The 24,005-nt window shown below is 46.7% G+C and overlaps 1 protein-coding gene across 1 annotated transcript in view; it reads right to left on the bottom strand.

Annotated features, from left to right (window-relative positions):
* The window catches only part of MARK1 (microtubule affinity regulating kinase 1), a 721,120-nt gene that overhangs the window by 450,647 nt on the left and 246,468 nt on the right, over positions 1-24,005 (bottom strand). Inside the window, exon 3 of the mRNA XM_063919434.1 lies at positions 2,151-2,199. Within this exon, the coding sequence (XP_063775504.1) occupies positions 2,151-2,199 (49 nt within the window). The remainder of the gene's footprint in view (positions 1-2,150; positions 2,200-24,005) is intronic.

Genomic DNA, 24,005 nt, shown 5'->3' with positions numbered 1-24,005 from the left:
CCATGCCAACCCAGCACTGCACCTCCAGGCTGAGGCGATTGCTGGTCGCAGTATAACACCAGTATGCGTGTGAATAAATTTTTGGATACCCTCCTGCTTTCTATCAGCAGGATCCTTAAGGGCGGCCATCTCATGAGAGGGTAGAGCCCTTGTTCTTACAAGCGTGTGAGCGCCTTATCCCCCCTAGGGGGTGTTTCCCAACGCACCCTAACCTCTGGCGGGAAAGGGTATACACCAATACTTTTTAAGAAATTATCAATTGTTATCGGGGGGAAACCCACGCATCATCACACACCTCATTTTATTTCTCAGATTCAGGAAAACTACAGGTAGTTTTTCCCTCACCGAACATAATACCCCTTTTTGGTGGTACTCGTATTATCAGAAATGTATAAAACATTTTCCATTGTCTCAATCATGTAACGTGTGGCCCTACTGGAAATCACGGTTGTCTCTTCACCGTCGACACAGGAGTCAGTATCCGTGTCGGCGTCTGTATCTGCCATCTGAGGTAACGGGCGCTTTAGAGCCCCTGACGGCCTATGAGACGTCTGGACAGGCACAAGCTGAGTAGCCGGCTGTCTCATGTCAATCACTGTCTTTTATACAGAGCTGACACTGTCACGTAATTCCTTCCAACAGTTCATCCACTCAGGTGTCGACCCCCTAGGTGGTGACATCACTGTTACAGACCCTCTGCTCCGTCTCCACATCATTTTTCTCCTCATACATGTCGACACAAACGTACCGACACACAGCACACACACAGGGAATGCTCTGATAGAGGACAGGACCCCACTAGCCCTTTGGGGAGACAGAGGGAGAGTATGCCAGCACACACCAGAGCGCTATATATATATACAGGGATAACCTTATATAAGTGTTTTTCCCCTTATAGCTGCTGTATGTTTTAATACTGCGCCTAATTAGTGCCCCCCTCTCTTTTTTTAACCCTTTCTGTAGTGTAGTGACTGCAGGGAAGAGCCAGGGAGCTTCCCTCTAACTGAGCTGTGAGGGAAAATGGCGCCAGTGTGCTGAGGAGATAGGCTCCGCCCCCTTTTCGGCGGCCTTATCTCCCGTTTTTCTGTATATTCTGGCAGGGGTTAAATGCATCCATATAGCCAAGGAGCTATATGTGATGTATTTTTTGCCATGTAAGGTATTTTTATCATGTTTTATTGCGTCTCAGGGCGCCCCCCCCAGCGCCCTGCACCCTCAGTGACCGGAGTATGAAGTGTGCTGAGAGCAATGGCGCACAGCTGCAGTGCTGTGCGCTACCTTATTGAAGACAGGAACGTCTTCTGCCGCCGATTTTTCCGGACCTCTTCGCTCTTCTGGCTCTGTAAGGGGGCCGGCGGCGCGGCTCCGGGACCCATCCAGGCTGGGCCTGTGATCGTCCCTCTGGAGCTAATGTCCAGTAGCCAAGAAGCCCTATCCACTCTGCACTCAGGTGAGTTTGCTTCTTCTCCCCTTAGTCCCTCGATGCAGTGAGCCTGTTGCCAGCAGGACTCACTGAAAATAAAAAACCTAAAACTAAACTTTTCACTAAGCAGCTCAGGAGAGCCCCTAGTGTGCACCCTTCTCGTTCGGGCACAAAAATCTAACTGAGGCTTGGAGGAGGGTCATAGGGGGAGGAGCCAGTGCACACCAGGTAGTACTAAAGCTTTCTATTTGTGCCCAGTCTCCTGCGGAGCTGCTATTCCCCATGGTCCTTACGGAGTCCCCAGCATCCACTTAGGACGTTAGAGAAACCACCCAAGCATAAAAGTCACCACAGGCCCATTTTTCATTTATTATAACCTGTTATTTATATAGCGCAGCGTACACATATTACGTAGCACTGTATAGAGAATATATCAGTCACTGACCCCGGGGAGATTACAATATATTCCCTATCACATGGACACACATACATACTGGGAACCCATGCAAACACAAAGAGAACATACAAACTCCACACAGAGTGCCGTGGTCCGGAATTGAGCAATCAGGGCAGTGAGTAATCCGGCACATGATAGACAGCAGTGTGTCCCGGCCACCTGCACATCTAATACATATATTGCCTGTGTGCTACAGTCTATTACACTGCAGAGAATTACATTAGGACAAGGATGTGACTGATCGTTATCAGGACAGAATTATTTTCTTACCAATATTTGGGTGACTTAAGATCTTCATTATTCTGACTTCCCGAAACAACTGTTAAAGAAAAAAGAGAAAGTTCAGCTTAGAATTTATTGTTGCATGATGGTTATCAGGTCAGAGAGATACAGGACAGAAAGAGCAGAACTTCTCATTGTAACGAGCATCGTGTCTGATATCAGCCCATAGAGGACAGCGGAGCAATGATACAACTGTCAGACACAGGTGACTACGGCCAATCTCCAAGCAGGTGCCTCGGACAGAGGTAGCAGTACACATACATATACACCTGTGTGTCCAGCAACAATACATATACACCTGTGTGTCCAGCAACAATACATATATACCTGTGTGTCCAGCAGCAATACATATACACCTGTGTGTCTAGCAACAATACATATACACCTGTGTGTCCAGCAACAATACACATACACCTGTGCGTCCAGCAACAATACATATACACCTGTGTGTCCAGCAACAATACATATATACCTGTGTGTCCAGCAACAATACATATACACCTGTGTGTCTAGCAACAATACATATATACCTGTGTGTCCAGCAACAATACATATATACCTGTGTGTCCAGCAACAATACATATACACATGTGTGTCCAGCAACAATACATATACACCTGTGTGTCCAGCAACAATACATATATACCTGTGTGTCCAGCAACAATACATATACACCTGTGTGTCCAGCAACAATACATATATACCTGTGTGTCCAGCAACAATACACATACACCTGTGTGTCCAGCAACAATACATATATACCTGTGTGTCCAGCAACAATACATATACACCTGTGTGTCCAGCAAAAATACATATATACCTGTGTGTCCAGCAGCAATACATATACACCTGTGTGTCTAGCAACAATACATATACACCTATGTGTCCAGCAACAATACACATACACATGTGCGTCCAGCAACAATACATATATACCTGTGTGTCCAGCAACAATACATATACACCTGTGTGTCTAGCAGCAATACATATACACCTGTGTGTCCAGCAACAATACATATACACCTGTGTGTCCAGCAGCAATACATATACACCTGTGTGTCCAGCAACAATACATATATACCTGTGTGTCCAGCAACAATACATATACACCTGTGTGTCCAGCAGCAATACATATACACCTGTGTGTCCTGCAACAATACATATACACCTGTGTGTCTAGCAGCAATACATATACACCAGTGTGTCCTGCAACAATACACATACACCTGTGTGTCCAGCAACAATACATATATACCTGTGTGTCCAGCAGCAATACACATACACCTGTGTGTCTAGTAGCAATACATATACACCTGTGTGTCTAGCAGCAATACATATACACCTGTGTGTCTAGCAGCAATACATATAAACCTATGTGCAGCAACAATACATATACACCTGTGTGTCTAGCAGCAATACATATAAACCTATGTGCAGCAACAATACATATACACCTGTGTGTCCAGCAGCAATACATATACACCTGTGTGTCCAGCAACAATACATATACACCTGTGTGTCCAGCAGCAATACATATACACCTGTGTGTCCTGCAACAATACATATACACCTGTGTGTCTAGCAGCAATACATATAAACCTATGTGTCCAGCAACAATACATATACACCTGTGTGTCTAGCAACAATACATATATACCTGTGTGTCCAGCAGCAATACATATACACCTGTGTGTCCGGCAGCAATACATATAAACCTATGTGTCCAGCAACAATACATATACACCTGTGTGTCTAGCAGCAATACATATACACCAGTGTGTCCAGCAACAATACATATACACCTGTGTGTCTAGCAGCAATACATATACACCAGTGTGTCCAGCAACAATACATATAAACCTATGTGTCCAGCAACAATACATATACACCAGTGTGTCCAGCAACAATACATATAAACCTATGTGTCCAGCAACAATACATATACACCTGTGTGTCTAGTAGCAATACATATACACCTGTGTGTCTAGCAGCAATACATATACACCTGTGTGTCTAGCAGCAATACATATACACCTGTGTGTCCAGCAACAATACATATACACCTGTGTGTCCAGCAACAATACATATAAACCTATGTGTCCAGCAACAATACATATACACCTGTGTGTCTAGCAGCAATACATATACACCTGTGTGTCCTGCAACAATACATATACACCTGTGTGTCTAGCAGCAATACATATACACCTGTGTGTCCAGCAACAATACATATACACCTGTGTGTCCAGCAACAATACATATAAACATGTGTCCAGCAACAATACATATACACCTGTGTGTCCAGCAATACATATACACCTGTGTGTCCAGCAACAATACATATACACCTGTGTGTCCAGCAACACATATACACCTGTGTGTCCAGCAACACATATACACCTGTGTGTCCAGCAACAATACATATATAACTGTGTGTCCTGCAACAATACATATACACCTGTGTGTCCAGCAACACATATACACCTGTGTGTCCAGCAACAATACATATACACCTGTGTGTCCAACAATACATATACACCTGTGTGTCCAGCAACAACACATATAAACCTATGTGTCCAGCAACAATACATATACACCTGTGTGTCCAACAATACATATACACCTGTGTGTCCAGCAACACATATACACCTGTGTGTCCAGCAACAATACATATACACCTGTGCGTCCAGCAATACATATACACCTGTGTGTCCAGCAACAATACATATACACCTGTGTGTCCAGCAATACATATACACCTGTGTGTCCAGCAGCAATACATATACACCTGTGTGTCCTGAAACAATATATATACACCTGTGTGTCCTGCAACAATAATATAAACCTGTGTGTCCTGAAACAATATATATACACCTGTGTGTCCTGCAACAATAATATAAACCTGTGTGTCCTGAAACAATATATATACACCTGTGTGTCCTGCAACAATACATATACACCTGTGTGTCTAGCAGCAATACATATACACCTGTGTCCTGCAACAATACATATACACCTGTGTGTCCAGCATCAATACATATACACCTGTGTGTCCAGCAACAATACATATACACCTGTGTGTCCTGCAACAATACATATACACCTGTGTGTCTAGCAGCAATACATATAAACCTGTGTGTCCCACAACAATACATATACACCTGTGTGTCCAGCAACAATACATATACACCTGTGTGTCCTGCAACAATACATATACACCTGTGTGTCTAGCAGCAATACATATAAACCTATGTGTCCAGCAACAATATATATACACCTACAGTATGTGTCCAGTAGCAATACATATACACCTACAGTTTGTGTCCAGCAACAATACATATACACCTGTGTGTCCAGCAACAATACATATACATCTATGTGTCCAGCAGCAATACATATAAACCTGTGTGTCCAGCAACAATACATATAAACCTACAGTATGTGTCCAGCAGCAATACATATACACCTACAGTATGTGTCCAGCAACAATACATATACACCTGTGTGTCCTGCAACAATACATATACACTTGTGTGTCCAGCAACAATACATATACACCTGTGTGTCCGGCAGCAATACATATACACCTGTGTGTCCAGCAACAATACATATACACCTGTGTGTCCAGCAACAATACATATACACCAGTGTGTCCGGCAGCAATACATATACACCTATGTGTCCAGCAGCAATACATATACACCTATGTGTCCGGCAGCAATAAATATACACCTATGTGTCCGGCAGCAATACATATACACCTATGTGTCCGGCAGCAATACATATACACCTGTGTGTCCGGCAGCAATACATATACACCTGTGTCCGGCAGCAATACATATACACCTGTGTGTCCGGCAGCAACACATATACACCTGTGTGTCCTGCAGCAACACATATACACCTGTGTGTCCGGCAGCAATACATATACACCTGTGTGTCCTGCAGCAATACATATACACCTGTGTGTCCAGCAACAATACATATACACCTGTGTGTCCAGCAACAATACATATACACCTGTGTGTCCAGCAGCAATACATATACACCTGTGTGTCCGGCAGCAATACATATACACCTGTGTGTCCAGCAACAATACTTATCCACCTGTGTGTCCAGCAACAATACATATACACCTACAGTATGTGTCCGGCAGCAATACATATACACCTATGTGTCCGGCAGCAATACATATACACCTATGTGTCCGGCAGCAACACATATACACCTGTGTGTCCGGCAGCAACACATATACACCTGTGTGTCCGGCAGCAATACATATACACCTGTGTGTCCAGCAAGCAATACATATACACCTGTGTGTCCGGCGGCAATACATATACACCTGTGTGTCCGGCGGCAATACATATACACCTGTGTGTCCGGCGGCAATACATATACACCTGTGTGTCCGGCAGCAATACATATACACCTATGTGTCCGGCAGCAATATATATACACCTGTGTGTCCGGCAGCAATACATATACACCTATGTGTCCGGCAGCAATACATATACACCTGTGTGTCCAGCAGTAATACATATACACCTGTGTGTCCAGCAATAATACATATACACCTATGTGTCTGGCAGCAATACATATACACCTCTGTGTCCGGCAGCAATACAAATACACCTCTGTGTCCGGCAGCAATATATATACACCTATGTGTCCGGCAGCAATATATATACACCTATGTGTCCGGCAGCAATATATATACACCTCTGTGTCCGGCAGCAATACAAATACACCTCTGTGTCCGGCAGCAATACAAATACACCTATGTGTCCGGCAGCAATACATAAACACCTCTGTGTCCGGCAGCAATACATATACACCTGTGTGTCCGGCAGCAATATATATACACCTCTGTGTCCGGCAGCAATATATATACACCTATGTGTCCGGCAGCAATATATATACACCTCTGTGTCCGGCAGCAATATATATACACCTATGTGTCCGGCAGCAATATATATACACCTCTGTGTCCGGCAGCAATACAAATACACCTCTGTGTCCGGCAGCAATACAAATACACCTATGTGTCCGGCAGCAATACATATACACCTCTGTGTCTGGCAGCAATACATATACACCTGTGTGTCTGGCAGCAATACATATACACCTGTGTGTCCGGCAGCAATACAAATACACCTCTGTGTCCGGCAGCAATACAAATACACCTATGTGTCCGGCAGCAATACATATACACCTGTGTGTCCAGCAACAATACATATACACCTGTGTGTCTGGCAGCAATACATATACACCTGTGTGTCCGGCAGCAATACATATACACCTGTGTGTCCAGCAACAATACATATACACCCGTGTGTCTGGCAGCAATACATATACACCTGTGTGTCCGGCAACAATACATATACACCTGTGTGTCTGGCAGCAATACATATACACCTGTGTGTCCGGCAGCAATACATATACACCTATGTGTCCGGCAGCAATACATATACACCTATGTGTCCGGCAGCAACACATATACACCTGTGTGTCCGGCAGCAACACATATACACCTGTGTGTCCGGCAGCAATACATATACACCTGTGTGTCCAGCAAGCAATACATATACACCTGTGTGTCCGGCGGCAATACATATACACCTGTGTGTCCGGCGGCAATACATATACACCTGTGTGTCCGGCGGCAATACATATACACCTGTGTGTCCGGCAGCAATACATATACACCTATGTGTCCGGCAGCAATATATATACACCTGTGTGTCCGGCAGCAATACATATACACCTATGTGTCCGGCAGCAATACATAAACACCTGTGTGTCCGGCAAGCAATACATATACACCTGTGTGTCCAGCAGTAATACATATACACCTGTGTGTCCAGCAATAATACATATACACCTATGTGTCTGGCAGCAATACATATACACCTCTGTGTCCGGCAGCAATACAAATACACCTCTGTGTCCGGCAGCAATATATATACACCTATGTGTCCGGCAGCAATATATATACACCTATGTGTCCGGCAGCAATATATATACACCTCTGTGTCCGGCAGCAATACAAATACACCTCTGTGTCCGGCAGCAATACAAATACACCTATGTGTCCGGCAGCAATACATAAACACCTCTGTGTCCGGCAGCAATACATATACACCTGTGTGTCCGGCAGCAATATATATACACCTCTGTGTCCGGCAGCAATATATATACACCTATGTGTCCGGCAGCAATATATATACACCTCTGTGTCCGGCAGCAATATATATACACCTATGTGTCCGGCAGCAATATATATACACCTCTGTGTCCGGCAGCAATACAAATACACCTCTGTGTCCGGCAGCAATACAAATACACCTATGTGTCCGGCAGCAATACATATACACCTCTGTGTCTGGCAGCAATACATATACACCTGTGTGTCTGGCAGCAATACATATACACCTGTGTGTCCGGCAGCAATACAAATACACCTCTGTGTCCGGCAGCAATACAAATACACCTATGTGTCCGGCAGCAATACATATACACCTGTGTGTCCAGCAACAATACATATACACCTGTGTGTCTGGCAGCAATACATATACACCTGTGTGTCCGGCAGCAATACATATACACCTATGTGTCCAGCAGCAATACATATACACCTATGTGTCCGGCAGCAATAAATATACACCTATGTGTCCGGCAGCAATACATATACACCTATGTGTCCGGCAGCAATACATATACACCTGTGTGTCCGGCAGCAATACATATACACCTGTGTCCGGCAGCAATACATATACACCTGTGTGTCCGGCAGCAACACATATACACCTGTGTGTCCTGCAGCAACACATATACACCTGTGTGTCCGGCAGCAATACATATACACCTGTGTGTCCTGCAGCAATACATATACACCTGTGTGTCCAGCAACAATACATATACACCTGTGTGTCCAGCAACAATACATATACACCTGTGTGTCCAGCAACAATACATATACACCTGTGTGTCCGGCAGCAATACATATACACCTGTGTGTCCAGCAACAATACTTATCCACCTGTGTGTCCAGCAACAATACATATACACCTACAGTATGTGTCCGGCAGCAATACATATACACCTATGTGTCCGGCAGCAATACATATACACCTATGTGTCCGGCAGCAACACATATACACCTGTGTGTCCGGCAGCAACACATATACACCTGTGTGTCCGGCAGCAATACATATACACCTGTGTGTCCAGCAAGCAATACATATACACCTGTGTGTCCGGCGGCAATACATATACACCTGTGTGTCCGGCGGCAATACATATACACCTGTGTGTCCGGCGGCAATACATATACACCTGTGTGTCCGGCAGCAATACATATACACCTATGTGTCCGGCAGCAATATATATACACCTGTGTGTCCGGCAGCAATACATATACACCTATGTGTCCGGCAGCAATACATAAACACCTGTGTGTCCGGCAAGCAATACATATACACCTGTGTGTCCAGCAGTAATACATATACACCTGTGTGTCCAGCAATAATACATATACACCTATGTGTCTGGCAGCAATACATATACACCTCTGTGTCCGGCAGCAATACAAATACACTTCTGTGTCCGGCAGCAATATATATACACCTATGTGTCCGGCAGCAATATATATACACCTATGTGTCCGGCAGCAATATATATACACCTCTGTGTCCGGCAGCAATACAAATACACCTCTGTGTCCGGCAGCAATACAAATACACCTATGTGTCCGGCAGCAATACATAAACACCTCTGTGTCCGGCAGCAATACATATACACCTGTTTGTCCGGCAGCAATATATATACACCTCTGTGTCCGGCAGCAATATATATACACCTATGTGTCCGGCAGCAATATATATACACCTCTGTGTCCGGCAGCAATATATATACACCTCTGTGTCCGGCAGCAATATATATACACCTCTGTGTCCGGCAGCAATACAAATACACCTCTGTGTCCGGCAGCAATACAAATACACCTATGTGTCCGGCAGCAATACATATACACCTCTGTGTCTGGCAGCAATACATATACACCTGTGTGTCTGGCAGCAATACATATACACCTGTGTGTCCGGCAGCAATACAAATACACCTCTGTGTCCGGCAGCAATACAAATACACCTATGTGTCCGGCAGCAATACATATACACCTGTGTGTCCAGCAACAATACATATACACCTGTGTGTCCGGCAGCAATACATATACACCTGTGTGTCCGGCAGCAATACATATACACCTGTGTGTCCAGCAACAATACATATACACCCGTGTGTCTGGCAGCAATACATATACACCTGTGTGTCCGGCAACAATACATATACACCTGTGTGTCTGGCAGCAATACATATACACCTGTGTGTCCGGCAGCAATACATATACACCTATGTGTCCGGCAGCAATACATATACACCTATGTGTCCGGCAGCAACACATATACACCTGTGTGTCCGGCAGCAACACATATACACCTGTGTGTCCGGCAGCAATACATATACACCTGTGTGTCCAGCAAGCAATACATATACACCTGTGTGTCCGGCGGCAATACATATACACCTGTGTGTCCGGCGGCAATACATATACACCTGTGTGTCCGGCGGCAATACATATACACCTGTGTGTCCGGCAGCAATACATATACACCTATGTGTCCGGCAGCAATATATATACACCTGTGTGTCCGGCAGCAATACATATACACCTATGTGTCCGGCAGCAATACATAAACACCTGTGTGTCCGGCAAGCAATACATATACACCTGTGTGTCCAGCAGTAATACATATACACCTGTGTGTCCAGCAATAATACATATACACCTATGTGTCTGGCAGCAATACATATACACCTCTGTGTCCGGCAGCAATACAAATACACCTCTGTGTCCGGCAGCAATATATATACACCTATGTGTCCGGCAGCAATATATATACACCTATGTGTCCGGCAGCAATATATATACACCTCTGTGTCCGGCAGCAATACAAATACACCTCTGTGTCCGGCAGCAATACAAATACACCTATGTGTCCGGCAGCAATACATAAACACCTCTGTGTCCGGCAGCAATACATATACACCTGTGTGTCCGGCAGCAATATATATACACCTCTGTGTCCGGCAGCAATATATATACACCTATGTGTCCGGCAGCAATATATATACACCTCTGTGTCCGGCAGCAATATATATACACCTATGTGTCCGGCAGCAATATATATACACCTCTGTGTCCGGCAGCAATACAAATACACCTCTGTGTCCGGCAGCAATACAAATACACCTATGTGTCCGGCAGCAATACATATACACCTCTGTGTCTGGCAGCAATACATATACACCTGTGTGTCTGGCAGCAATACATATACACCTGTGTGTCCGGCAGCAATACAAATACACCTCTGTGTCCGGCAGCAATACAAATACACCTATGTGTCCGGCAGCAATACATATACACCTGTGTGTCCAGCAACAATACATATACACCTGTGTGTCTGGCAGCAATACATATACACCTGTGTGTCCGGCAGCAATACATATACACCTGTGTGTCCAGCAACAATACATATACACCCGTGTGTCTGGCAGCAATACATATACACCTGTGTGTCCGGCAACAATACATATACACCTGTGTGTCTGGCAGCAATACATATACACCTGTGTGTCTGGCAGCAATACATATACACATGTGTGTCCGGCAGCAATACATATACACCTGTGTGTCCAGCAACAATACATATACACCTGTGTGTCCAGCAGCAATACATATACACCTGTGTGTCCAGCAGCAATACATATACACCTGTGTGTCTGGCAGCAATACATATACACCTGTGTGTCCAGCAGCAATACATATACACCTGTGTGTCCAGCAGCAATACATATACACCTATGTGTCCGGCAACAATACATATACACCTGTGTGTCTGGCAGCAATACATATACACCTGTGTGTCCAGCAGCAATACATATACACCTGTGTGTCTGGCAGCAATACATATACACCTGTGTGTCTGGCAGCAATACATATACACCTGTGTGTCCGGCAGCAATACATATACACCTGTGTGTCTGGCAGCAATACATATACACCTGTGTGTTTGGCAGCAATACATATACACCTGTGTGTCTGGCAGCAATACATATACACCTGTGTGTCTGGCAGCAATACATATACACCTGTGTGTCCGGCAGCAATACATATACACCTGTGTGTCCAGCAACAATACATATACACCTGTGTGTCTAGCAGCAATACATATACACCTGTGTGTCCAGCAACAATACATATACACCTGTGTGTCCGGCAGCAATACATATACACCTATGTGTCTGGCAGCAATACATATACACCTGTGTGTCTGGCAGCAATACATATACACCTGTGTGTCCAGCAGCAATACATATACACCTGTGTGTCCAGCAGCAATACATATACACCTGTGTGTCCAGCAGCAATACATATACACCTGTGTGTCCGGCAGTAATACATATACACCTGTGTGTCCAGCAACAATACATATACACCTGTGTGTCCGGCAGCAACACATATACACCTGTGTGTCCAGCAGCAATACATATACACCTGTGTGTCCAGCAGCAATACATATACACCTGTGTGTCCAGCAGCAATACATATACACCTGTGTGTCCGGCAGTAATACATATACACCTGTGTGTCCAGCAACAATACATATACACCTGTGTGTCTGGCAGCAATACATATACACCTGTGTGTCCAGCATCAATACATATACACCTGTGTGTCCAGCAGCAAATCATTGTAAATCATCACCATCAGTACTTACATCTGACAGCTCCCAATCAGATCAGTAACACAATCAGGTCGATTCAATTCGGCAACAGTTGAATAGCGCCGGGAGTTTGCTCCCGGCGCTATTCAATACAGCGACGACTGACCCTCAATTGTCGGGAGTTCTTCTCTCATCCCCGCGGAATGAGAGAAGAAACCCGACAAAAGTGCTGCCGGCACGAGGCTGATTCTGTCGGGAATCGGCATCGCCGCGGGTAGTTAAGTCGGAGAATGCCCATTCTCCCGACAAAACTACCTGTTAAGTCGGCTAGAACGGGCCATCGCCGACTTAACTGGAGCTGAATTGAATAGCGTCGGGAGCTAATTCCCGGCGCTATTCAACTGTTGCCGGATTGAATCGACCCCTATGTATCACCAGTCTCTCCTGTTATAGACTCCTATCTACCTACAGACAGACGCTCCTGCCGGCTATTACTATCAGAGGCCCCGGGTGTTAGCTGCAATTATTTATCACAACTAAAGTATTGCCTGCATTACTGATTTACAGCGTTAGGACTCCGGACTGGCCACAGGGCTCACTGGAAAGATTCCTGGTAGGCAGACGTGTCTGTGGGGCCTGACCTGTGAGTTATCATGTGACCCCACTCCACATGACCGGCATCCCCCCACACTCAGTACCCAGCCAGTGATGCCGTCATGGCTTCCCCCCACACTCAGTACCCAGCCAGTGATGCCGTCATGGCTTCCCCCACACTCAGTACCCAGCCAGTGATGCCGTCATGGCTTCCCCCCACCACTCAGTACCCAGCCAGTGATGCCGTCATGGCTTCCCCCCACACTCAGTACCCAGCCAGTGATGCAGTCATGGCTTCCCCCCACACTCAGTACCCAGCCAGTGATGCCGTCATGGCTTCCCCCCACACTCAGTACCCAGCCAGTGATGCAGTCATGGCTTCCCCCCACCACTCAGTACCCAGCCAGTGATGCCGTCATGGCTTCCCCCCACACTCAGTACCCAGCCAGTGATGCCGTCATGGCTTCCCCCCACACTCAGTACCCAGCCAGTGATGCCGTCATGGCTTCCCCCCACACTCAGTACCCAGCCAGTGATGCCGTCATGGCTTCCCCCCACACTCAGTACCCAGCCAGTGATGCCGTCATGGCTTCCCCCCACACTCAGTACCCAGCCAGTGATGCCGTCATGGCTTCCCCCCACACTCAGTACCCAGCCAGTGATGCCGTCATGGCTTCCCCCCACACTCAGTACCCAGCCAGTGATGCCGTCATGGCTTCCCCCCACACTCAGTACCCAGCCAGTGATGCCGTCATGGCTTCCCCCCACACTCAGTACCCAGCCAGTGATGCCGTCATGGCTATACCTCTTGTGCTGCCTATGTCAAGGCCACTTACAGTTCCCAAGCTGCCTCTGGTCTCAGACACAACTGCAGCAAAAGACGGAAGGAAGGCCGCAAATACTTACAATCAAGCCCTATGAGGAGGGATCCCGCCCCATCAACAGACCCCACCCCCTCATCAGACTGCACCCCCATTAGGGCTGCTTTCATAAATTTCCGGGGCTGGTTTTCCATCCCAATCCACCATGACCAATTATCAGCAGATCACGAGCACTTTACTTCCGATCAGTAACACGTAGACACAGCATGGTGGAGGCAGCACACTGTGTGTTCCGGCGCGCTCCGATTCCTGCCTCGCTCCAGGAGATTGTACCAGCAATCATCAATGTCGCCTACATGGAATGTACTGACTGATGGACCTCAGATTACAGAGGAAGGTTCTAATCTCATGAGAGACTCTTCTTTTGTATGATATAATCAGAGCTTAAAGTGGTCCTGGATAGGCAGTGGAACTCATTTACCACGCCACCCACATTAAGTGGACCCATGGCTAGTATTTTGCCCACCCCTGTAAACTATAAATTAGTGCCCTACTTCCCACAAAGAAGCAGCATGGTCACACAATAGTACCACCAATTACACCACATCGTACCACAATCTTATTCACATTACACCGCATGTAGGGGGTCATTCCGACCAATTCGCTCGCTGCAGTTTATTGCAGCACAGCGATCGGGTCAGAATTGCGCCAGCGCCACAGTGCGCCGGTGCATGCCAGACGGCCAAAGGCCGTCGTTTCCCTGCGATCGCCTCTGCCTGATTGACAGGCAGAGGCGGACGCTGGGCAGGAGGGTGCGGCATGGCGGCGTTTGGCCGCCATTATGGGGGCACGGCCCGCCCAACGCAGGCGTGGCCAGACTGTGCGGGGGGGGCGGGCCGCAGCGGCTGCGTGACGTCACACGCAGCGACTGCGGGCCGGGGAGCGACGAGTAGCTCCCGGCCGGCACCCTACAGTTGCGCTGGCCAGGAGCTACTCCAAAAGTGCAAAAGCATCGGCGCTGTGCGATGCTTTTGCACTTCTGCTGGGGAGGGGGTCAGCACTGACATGCGGGGCGGGATAGCCCTCTGCCGGGCGTCCCTCCGCATGTCTATTGTCATGATCGTAGCCGTGCAAAATTTTGCAGGTCTACGATCTACTCGGAGTGACCCCCATAGTGCCCCTGATTTATATTACCACATAGAAATGCCCATTATTCAGGTTACGAAACTCAGTAATGTCTTTTATTCATGTTCCATTACGCAATAGTACCCTTTATACAAGTTATGCCAGACAGTAGTGCCCCTTATGCACAATTTCCACAATAATAGTGCCCCTTACACATAATGCCCACAGCTGTAGTTTTCCTTACACATAATGCTCACAGTTGTAGTGCCCCTTACACATGACCACAGTAGTAGTGCCACTTATATACAGAATGCCCACAGTAGTAGTGCCGCTTATATACAGAATGCCCACAGTAGTAGTGTCGCTTATATACAGAATGCCCACAGTAGTAGTGCCGCTAATATACAGAATGCCCACAGTAGTAGTGTCGCTAATATACAGAATGCCCACAGTAGTAGTGCCGCTTATATACAGAATGCCCACAGTAGTAGTGCCGCTTATATACAGAATGCCCACAGTAGTAGCTCCGCTTATATACAGAATGCCCACAGTAGTAGTGCCCCTTACATATTATGACCACAGTAGGTGTGCCCCTTACACATAATGACCACAGTAGTAGTGCCACTTATATACAGAATGCCCCCAGTAGTAGTGCCGCTTATATACAGAATGCCCACAGTAGTAGTGCCGCTTATATACAGAATGCCCACAGTAGTAGTGCCGCTTATATACAGAATGCCCACAGTAGTAGTGCCCCTTACATATTATGACCACAGTAGGTGTGCCCCTTACACATAATGACCACAGTAGTAGTGCCACTTATATACAGAATGCCCCCAGTAGTAGTGCCCCTTACATATTATGACCACAGTAGGTGTGCCCCTTACACATAATGACCACAGTAGTAGTGCCCCTTACATATTATGACCACAGTAGGTGTGCCCCTTACACATAATGACCACAGTAGTAGTGCCACTTATATACAAAATGCCCACAGTAGTAGTGCCCCTTACATATTATGACCACAGTAGGTGTGCCCCTTACACATAATGACCACAGTAGTAGTGCCACTTATATACAAAATGCCCACAGTAGTAGTGCCCCTTACATATTATGACCACAGTAGGTGTGCCCCTTACACATAATGACCACAGTAGTAGTGCCACTTATATACAGAATGCCCCCAGTAGTAGTGCCACTTATATACAGAATGCCCACAGTAGTAGTGCCCCTTACATATTATGACCACAGTAGTAGTGCCCCTTACACATAATGACCACAGTAGTAGTGCCCCTTACATATTATGACCACAGTAGTAGTGCCCCTTACATATTATGACCACAGCAGTAGTGCCCCTTACATATTATGACCACAGTAGTAGTGCCCCTTACATATTATGACCACAGCAGTAGTGCCCCTTACATATTATGGCCACAGTAGTTGTGCCCCTTACACATAATGACCACAGTAGTAGTGCCACTTATATACAGAATGCCCACAGTAGTAGTGCCCCTTACATATTATGACCACAGTAGTAGTGCCCCTTACATATTATGACCACAGTAGTAGTGCCCCTTACATATTATGACCACAGCAGTAGTGCCCCTTACATATTATGACCACAGTAGTTGTGCCCCTTACACATAATGACCACAGTAGTAGTGCCACTTATATACAGAATGCCCACAGTAGTAGTGCCACTTACATATTATGACCACAGTAGGTGTGCCCCTTACACATAATGACCACAGTAGTAGTGCCACTTATATACAGAATGCCCACAGTAGTAGTACCCCTTACATATTATGACCACAGTAGTAGTGCCCCTTACATATTATGACCACAGTAGTAGTGCCCCTTACATATTATGACCACAGTAGTAGTGCCCCTTACATATTATGACCACAGTAGTTGTGCCCCTTACACATAATGACCACAGTAGTAGTGCCACTTATATACAGAATGCCCACAGTAGTAGTGCCACTTACATATTATGACCACAGTAGGTGTGCCCCTTACACATAATGACCACAGTAGTAGTGCCACTTATATACAGAATGCCCACAGTAGTAGTGCCCCTTACATATTATGACCACAGTAGGTGTGCCCCTTACACATAATGACCACAGTAGTAGTGCCACTTATATACAGAATGCCCACAGTAGTAGTGCCCCTTACATATTATGACCACAGTAGGTGTGCCCCTTACATATTATGACCACAGTAGTAGTGCCCCTTACATATTATGACCACAGTAGTAGTGCCCCTTACATATTATGACCACAGTAGTTGTGCCCCTTACACATAATGACCACAGTAGTAGTGCCACTTATATACAGAATGCCCACAGTAGCAGTGCCTCTTACATATTATGACCACAGTAGGTGTGCCCCTTATACATAATGACCACAGTAGTAGTGCCCCTTACATATTATGACCACAGTAGTAGTGCCACTTATATACAGAATGCCCACAGTAGTAGTGCCTCTTACATATTATGACCACAGCAGTAGTGCCCCTTACATATTATGACCACAGTAGTAGTGCCCCTTACATATTATGACCACAGTAGTAGTGCCCCTTACATATTATGACCACAGTAGTTGTGCCCCTTACACATAATGACCACAGTAATAGTGCCACTTATACATTATGACCACAGTAGTTGTGCCCCTTACACATGACCACAATAGTGCCCTTTATACACATCTCTGCCTGTCACTCCAGCAGCTCCATGCCCTGTGTCCCTCTGGCAGCTTCCCCACCTCTCTTGACCCTCCGGCCCCCTCTCATCTCATCTTCAAGATGCACATATCCTGCTCCTCTTCATGGCTACTCTTCACTTCAGCAGCAGTGACAGCATGACATCACATACACCGTGCCGGAAAAGGAAATCACAGAGACCTGAGGAGGGGATGAATGCTGTCCAACAGACACAACGTGTGTGATTACCAGGAGGGGTGCGCTGTAGATGGAGGGGGACAACGGAGCCACCAGGACCTGAGGAAGGGGGAGGTGGCTGCAAATCATTAGTAAACACTAGCGCCACCTGCATCATCTATTGACGTAGGCGGTGGGGCGGGCTTTTCTGTTGGAATTACTGTGCAGGGCAATGGAGAAGGTAGAACTAGTTCCCACTACCACTACAGGTGGTGGAAGTCAGTTCCACCTCATTCCCCTCACTGTAACCCCTGGGTATAATGATACAGTGTATATGGAATCTATTAGATTATAAAGTAATATTCTGACCAGTTTATGAAGGTCATAGGTTCTAATCCCTCCAGAAACGGATGTGAACTAATACCCCTTTCACATCGCACTAAAAACCCGGTATCGAAACGGGTCCGTGTGCGATGTGAAAGCTCCTTTGCCGAATTAGCGGGTCGCCTGACCCGGTAATTCAACCTGGTAAAAAAGAAGGGTTATTACCGGGTTGAATACCGGGTCAGGTGCAGTGTGAATGGGAGCCGTTCCGATGCGACACGGTTCCCATTCACAGCATAGGGAGAGGCGGCGCAGGAGATGAGCTCATCTCCCAGCGCCGCCTCCACCCCCGCTGCTGCTGCGCCCCCCGCTGCTATGGCAACCGACCCGGTATATTGCCTGGTCGGAAAGCCAGCAGAGGAGCGCAAATGCCGGATCCCACCTGGTAAGGACACGTTTCTCTTACCGGGTCGGATCCGACATTTGCGATCTGAATGCAGCATAATAAAGTTTTTTATGGTGTAATAACAATATATATATATATATACATATAAAAATAAACTTTCCATTATTCTGAATTGGTATGTAATCATTATTGAACTCTGATGTTTATCTTATATTTGCTATGTTATTTTATTGTTATTTAGCACTGTAATATTGGAGGTTTTTTAATATATCTATAGAAACATATACTGATTAATGCATTTTGTGTGGAAACAAAAGGGTTAACTGTGAGGCAAATAGACCCATATGAAAATGATCAGTGCTATTAAGGGTGTGAGACATGATGGACCAATGGGTGTGCAGGAAAGGGGAGCAATGTGGGTATAAACAGGTCAGAAGGACCAGACTGAAATTACTCCCAGGAAACGGAGCGACGCCGGTTAGAGACACCGTGCTTGGTGCTCGCAGTGATGACATCACGCTTGCTGACCGCCAGCCAGAAGTGTGCCCCTGTACTGATGCTGCAGGGTGATCCCGGGAAAAGCGGCTCTGTGCCTGGTGATAAATAGACGCGGTCATACATGCACGCCGCTGATCTCTGGGGATGCGGCATAACAGAGTACACATTCATGCACCTGTGATCTTACATGAAGGTGAATTCAGCCAAGGAGATCCCGCTATCCCGGCCTGCAATTACAGGACTTTGGAAATCTGCTCCCACTTGAATTATATATGCAATACTGATTACACCCTATACGAAACCTGCTGCGGTGGCGTTCACACTAATGAGCCAGTAGAGCAGGGATGGGGAACCTTCGGCCCTCCAGCTGTTGTTTAACTACATATACCAGCATGCCCTGCTACAGTTTTCCTATTTGGCCATGCTAAAACTGTTGCAAGGCATGCTGGTAGGTACGTGTGGTTCCACAACAGCTTGAGGGCCAAAGGTTCCCCCATCCCTGCAGTAAAGGGACAATGTAAAAATCCCTGGAGTATAGACATAAGAGATGGTTAGTTTTATTTTCCTTCTACATGCCAACTGATACTGCTTTACTCAAAAATCCCGGTTCTGACCCTGATCCAAGACAAGTCAGACCCGGAACTCCACCGGGACACCGCAGTGCCGATCTGAGAATATCCCAGATCGGCACAGTTTACAAAGCACGCAGGTGCAGTGTCTTTGGGGCCGGCGCTGGGAAACTCCCTTGTGTCACGCTGGGGGCCAGCCTAGCAATCTTGAATCTCCTGTGCTGCCCCCAGCCTCCTGACCCGGCTTTCCCATTTACACCGCCTCCTACCCCGGGTCTTACCCGTGTCTAACCGTGCACGCAAACCGGGTTGGATTCCTGAAAAAATGGACCTTGGGTTTCGGAGAAGGACCGTTTTACACCGCCAGCGTTGCCGGTATTTTGCGCACACCTGTGCAAAATTCTGGTATATTTCAGGCGTTGTAAAAGGGGTATTATTGTGATCTTTTATATGATTACACATGAATTGTTATTAAAAATGCTACAAAATAATTTCCTATTTCTCCTAGGAAACAATAAAAACAGAAAAAATCACATAACAGAGAGAAGATGTAAAACTCGGTCTGTTCCAATGAGGTGAAACATACAGATCTCAAAGTGCTGCAGACACAATGGAGCATACTTATGACAAAAGCCTCGCATTCGGTTCCTAGTGCCTGGTAGGCGTCCGTACGGGATGTAGTTAGTGTTCACGAAGGCTAAGAAGGGAAAGCGATCAGGCAATTCTATTTGCCCCGCGATCAGGCAATTCTATTTGCCCCGGATTGGCCTCGATGGGCGTGGTACTCGAACCTCCTAACCATGGCTCTGCAGAATCCCTGGCCTCTGCCACTCCAAGACGATCTTCTTTAGCAAGGTCCGTACGTCTATCCAGACTTACAGCGGCTACGTTTGACGGCTTGGAAGTTGAGAGGGAGAGTCTAGCGAGAAAGGGTCTTCCCTCCAAGGTTATTTCCACCATGGTCCAGGCCAGGAAGGTGGTTATATCGAAACACTATCATCATGTCTGAAAAAAGTATGTTTCCTGGTGTGAAAGTAGAAAGGTTTCTCCCGTGGAATTTAGAACTGGTCATTTTCTACTTTTCCTGCAAGTGGGAGTGGATATAGGGCTACAGTTAGGCTCCATCAAAGTCCAGTTTTCGGCGTTCTCTATTTTCTTCCAGAAACAACTTGACATGTTGCCTGAAGTACACACTTTCCTAAAGGGTGTTCTGCATATGCAACCGCCCTTTGTACCTCCCACGGCTCCGTGGGACCTCAATGTGGTTCTGTCCTTTCTCCAATCGGATTGGTTTGAACCCTTACATAGGGTGGAGTTAAAACATCTCACCTGGAAGACTGTGATGTTATTGGCTTAGGCGTCTGCCAGACATGTCTATGAATTAGGGGCTTTATCCTGTAAGAGCCCTTATTTGATTTTTCATGCAGACAGGGCGGAACTTAAAACCCGTCCTCAGTTTTTGCCGAAAGTGGTGTCAGCCTTTCATGTGAATCAGCCTATTGTGGTTCCGGTGTTGCCTGACGCTACCGTTGGTCCCAAGTCCTTGGATGTGGTTAGGGCTCTGAAAATTTATGTCAAGAGGAAGGCTCATCATCGGAAATCTCACTCTGTTTGTCCTTTATGATGCCTCCAAGATTGCTTAGAAGCTGGCCAACCAATCTATTGCTCGTTGGCTACGGTTAACCATTCAACAGGCCTATACTTTGACGGCTCTGCCCTTGCCGACATCTATTCACGCCCACTCTACAAGGTCTGTGGGCTCTTCCTGGGCGGTTGCCTGGGGTGTCTCGGCCTTACAGTTGTGCCAGGCTGCTACTTGGTCTGGTTCGAACCACTATCTCCATATCTAGATGAAACTTGGACACTACCTTAGGAAGGTGACCCACCTTGGTCCAGAGAACTGCCCTATTTTGATAGAAGATCAGAAATGGAGGACGTCAGAAAAGCGCTCCCAAATCAGACACCCTTCTCACAGAGGCAATAGCCAGTAGAAATAACACCTTTGCAGATATCCACGCAAGGTCCACTGACTCTAAAGACTGAAATGGGGAAGTCTTAAGAGCTTACCGAACAAGGGATAAATCCCAGGGGGCCACTGGATGAACAAAGGGAGGCTGGATATGGAGTACACACATCTTGTAGTAGAACGACCTTTCGTTGAAACCACAGATAGTGCAGAAACTTTCAGGGATGCTAGAAGAAGAGCAAAGTCTAACCTTGCCTGCAAAAAGGCCAGTAACCTGGAGACCCTATAGGCAGGAGGGTCATAGCGCCTAGGCGCACACTACTGAAAATAAGCATGCCAAATCCGGTCATAGATGCGGGCTGAAGATGGCTGATGAGCCTGCAGCATTGTCTATCACTGCATCTGAGAGTCCCTTAGCTCTGAAGACTGATGACTCGAGAGTCCAAGCCATGAGTACAACTGAGACAGGTCCTGATGCAGACAGGGACCCTGAGACAACAGGCCTGGTCGCTGTGGTAGTAGGAATGGCATGTCCACGGACAGATTTTGGAGATCGGTGAACCAATGGTGCCACGGCCATGCGGTCCGCTATGCATGTTAACACCTGTGCAAAATAAGCCTCCAAGGGTGGTTCCTGCACAAGGGCTGGTTGAAGCAGCCGTTGTGAGTTTGGCACATAGCGTTTAACACACAAACCGTCCTGCACGAGGTCCTGTGGAGATACTGCTGCCGCACATGCCATACCTAAAGCCAGCACAGTTACCTTTACCTCTGGAAGACATTGTAACCGGATAACTAGAAGCTAAGGGGACGTGGTTACCATCCCGCCGGTCGGGATCCAGACGGTCAGCATACCAACGCCGGGATCCTGGCTACCAGAATGCCGGCAGGGGAGGCCAGGACTATTACCACTCATGGGTGTCCATGACACCCATAGAGTGGGAACAGAACCTGCAGCGAGCCACCGATTCCACAAGGGGCTTTGTTGCGCTCACCCCCACTGCCAGCCCCAAGCTAAGCACAATGTACAGCTCTAGCAAAGTAACTGTGATGTACCAGAGTCATGAACACATGTACTCAGTATACAACGCACGTAACACAAAGCAGAGCTAGCGCCAGTCACATACAATGCACGTAATACAATGCAGTCACACGGCAGAGCTAGCGCCAGTCACATACAATGCACGTAATACAATGCAGTCACACGGCAGAGCTAGCGCCAGTCACATACAATGCACGTAACACAAAGCAGTCACACAGCAGAGCTAGCGCCAGTCACATACAATGTACATAATACAATGCAGTCACATGGCAGAGCTAGCGCCAGTCACATACAATGTACGTAATACAATGCAGTCACATGGCAGAGCTAGCACCAGTCACATACAATGTACGTAATACAACGCAGTCACACGGCAGAGCTAGCACCAGTCACATACAATGCACGTAATACAATGCAGTCACATGGCAGAGCTAGCACCAGTCACATACAATGTACGTAATACAATGCAGTCACACGGTAGAGCTAGCGCCAGTCACATACAATGTACGTAATACAATGCAGTCACACGGCAGAGCTAGCACCAGTCACATACAATGCACGTAATACAATGCAGTCACACAGCAGAGCTAGCACCAGTCACATACAATGTACGTAATACAATGCAGTCACACGGCAGAGCTAGCGCCAGTCACATACAATGTACGTAATACAATGCAGTCACACGGCAGAGCTAGCACCAGTCACATACAATGTACGTAATACAATGCAGTCACTCGGCAGAGCTAGCACCAGTCACATACAATGTACGTAATACAATGCAGTCACACGGCAGAGCTAGCACCAGTCACATACAATGTACGTAATACAATG

This window comes from Pseudophryne corroboree, chromosome 4 (assembly GCF_028390025.1).
Source record: "Pseudophryne corroboree isolate aPseCor3 chromosome 4, aPseCor3.hap2, whole genome shotgun sequence".
Classification (NCBI taxonomy): domain Eukaryota; kingdom Metazoa; phylum Chordata; class Amphibia; order Anura; family Myobatrachidae; genus Pseudophryne; species Pseudophryne corroboree.
Note: the sequence above shows the minus strand (reverse complement) of the source record. Positions and strands in the feature narration are given on the sequence as shown.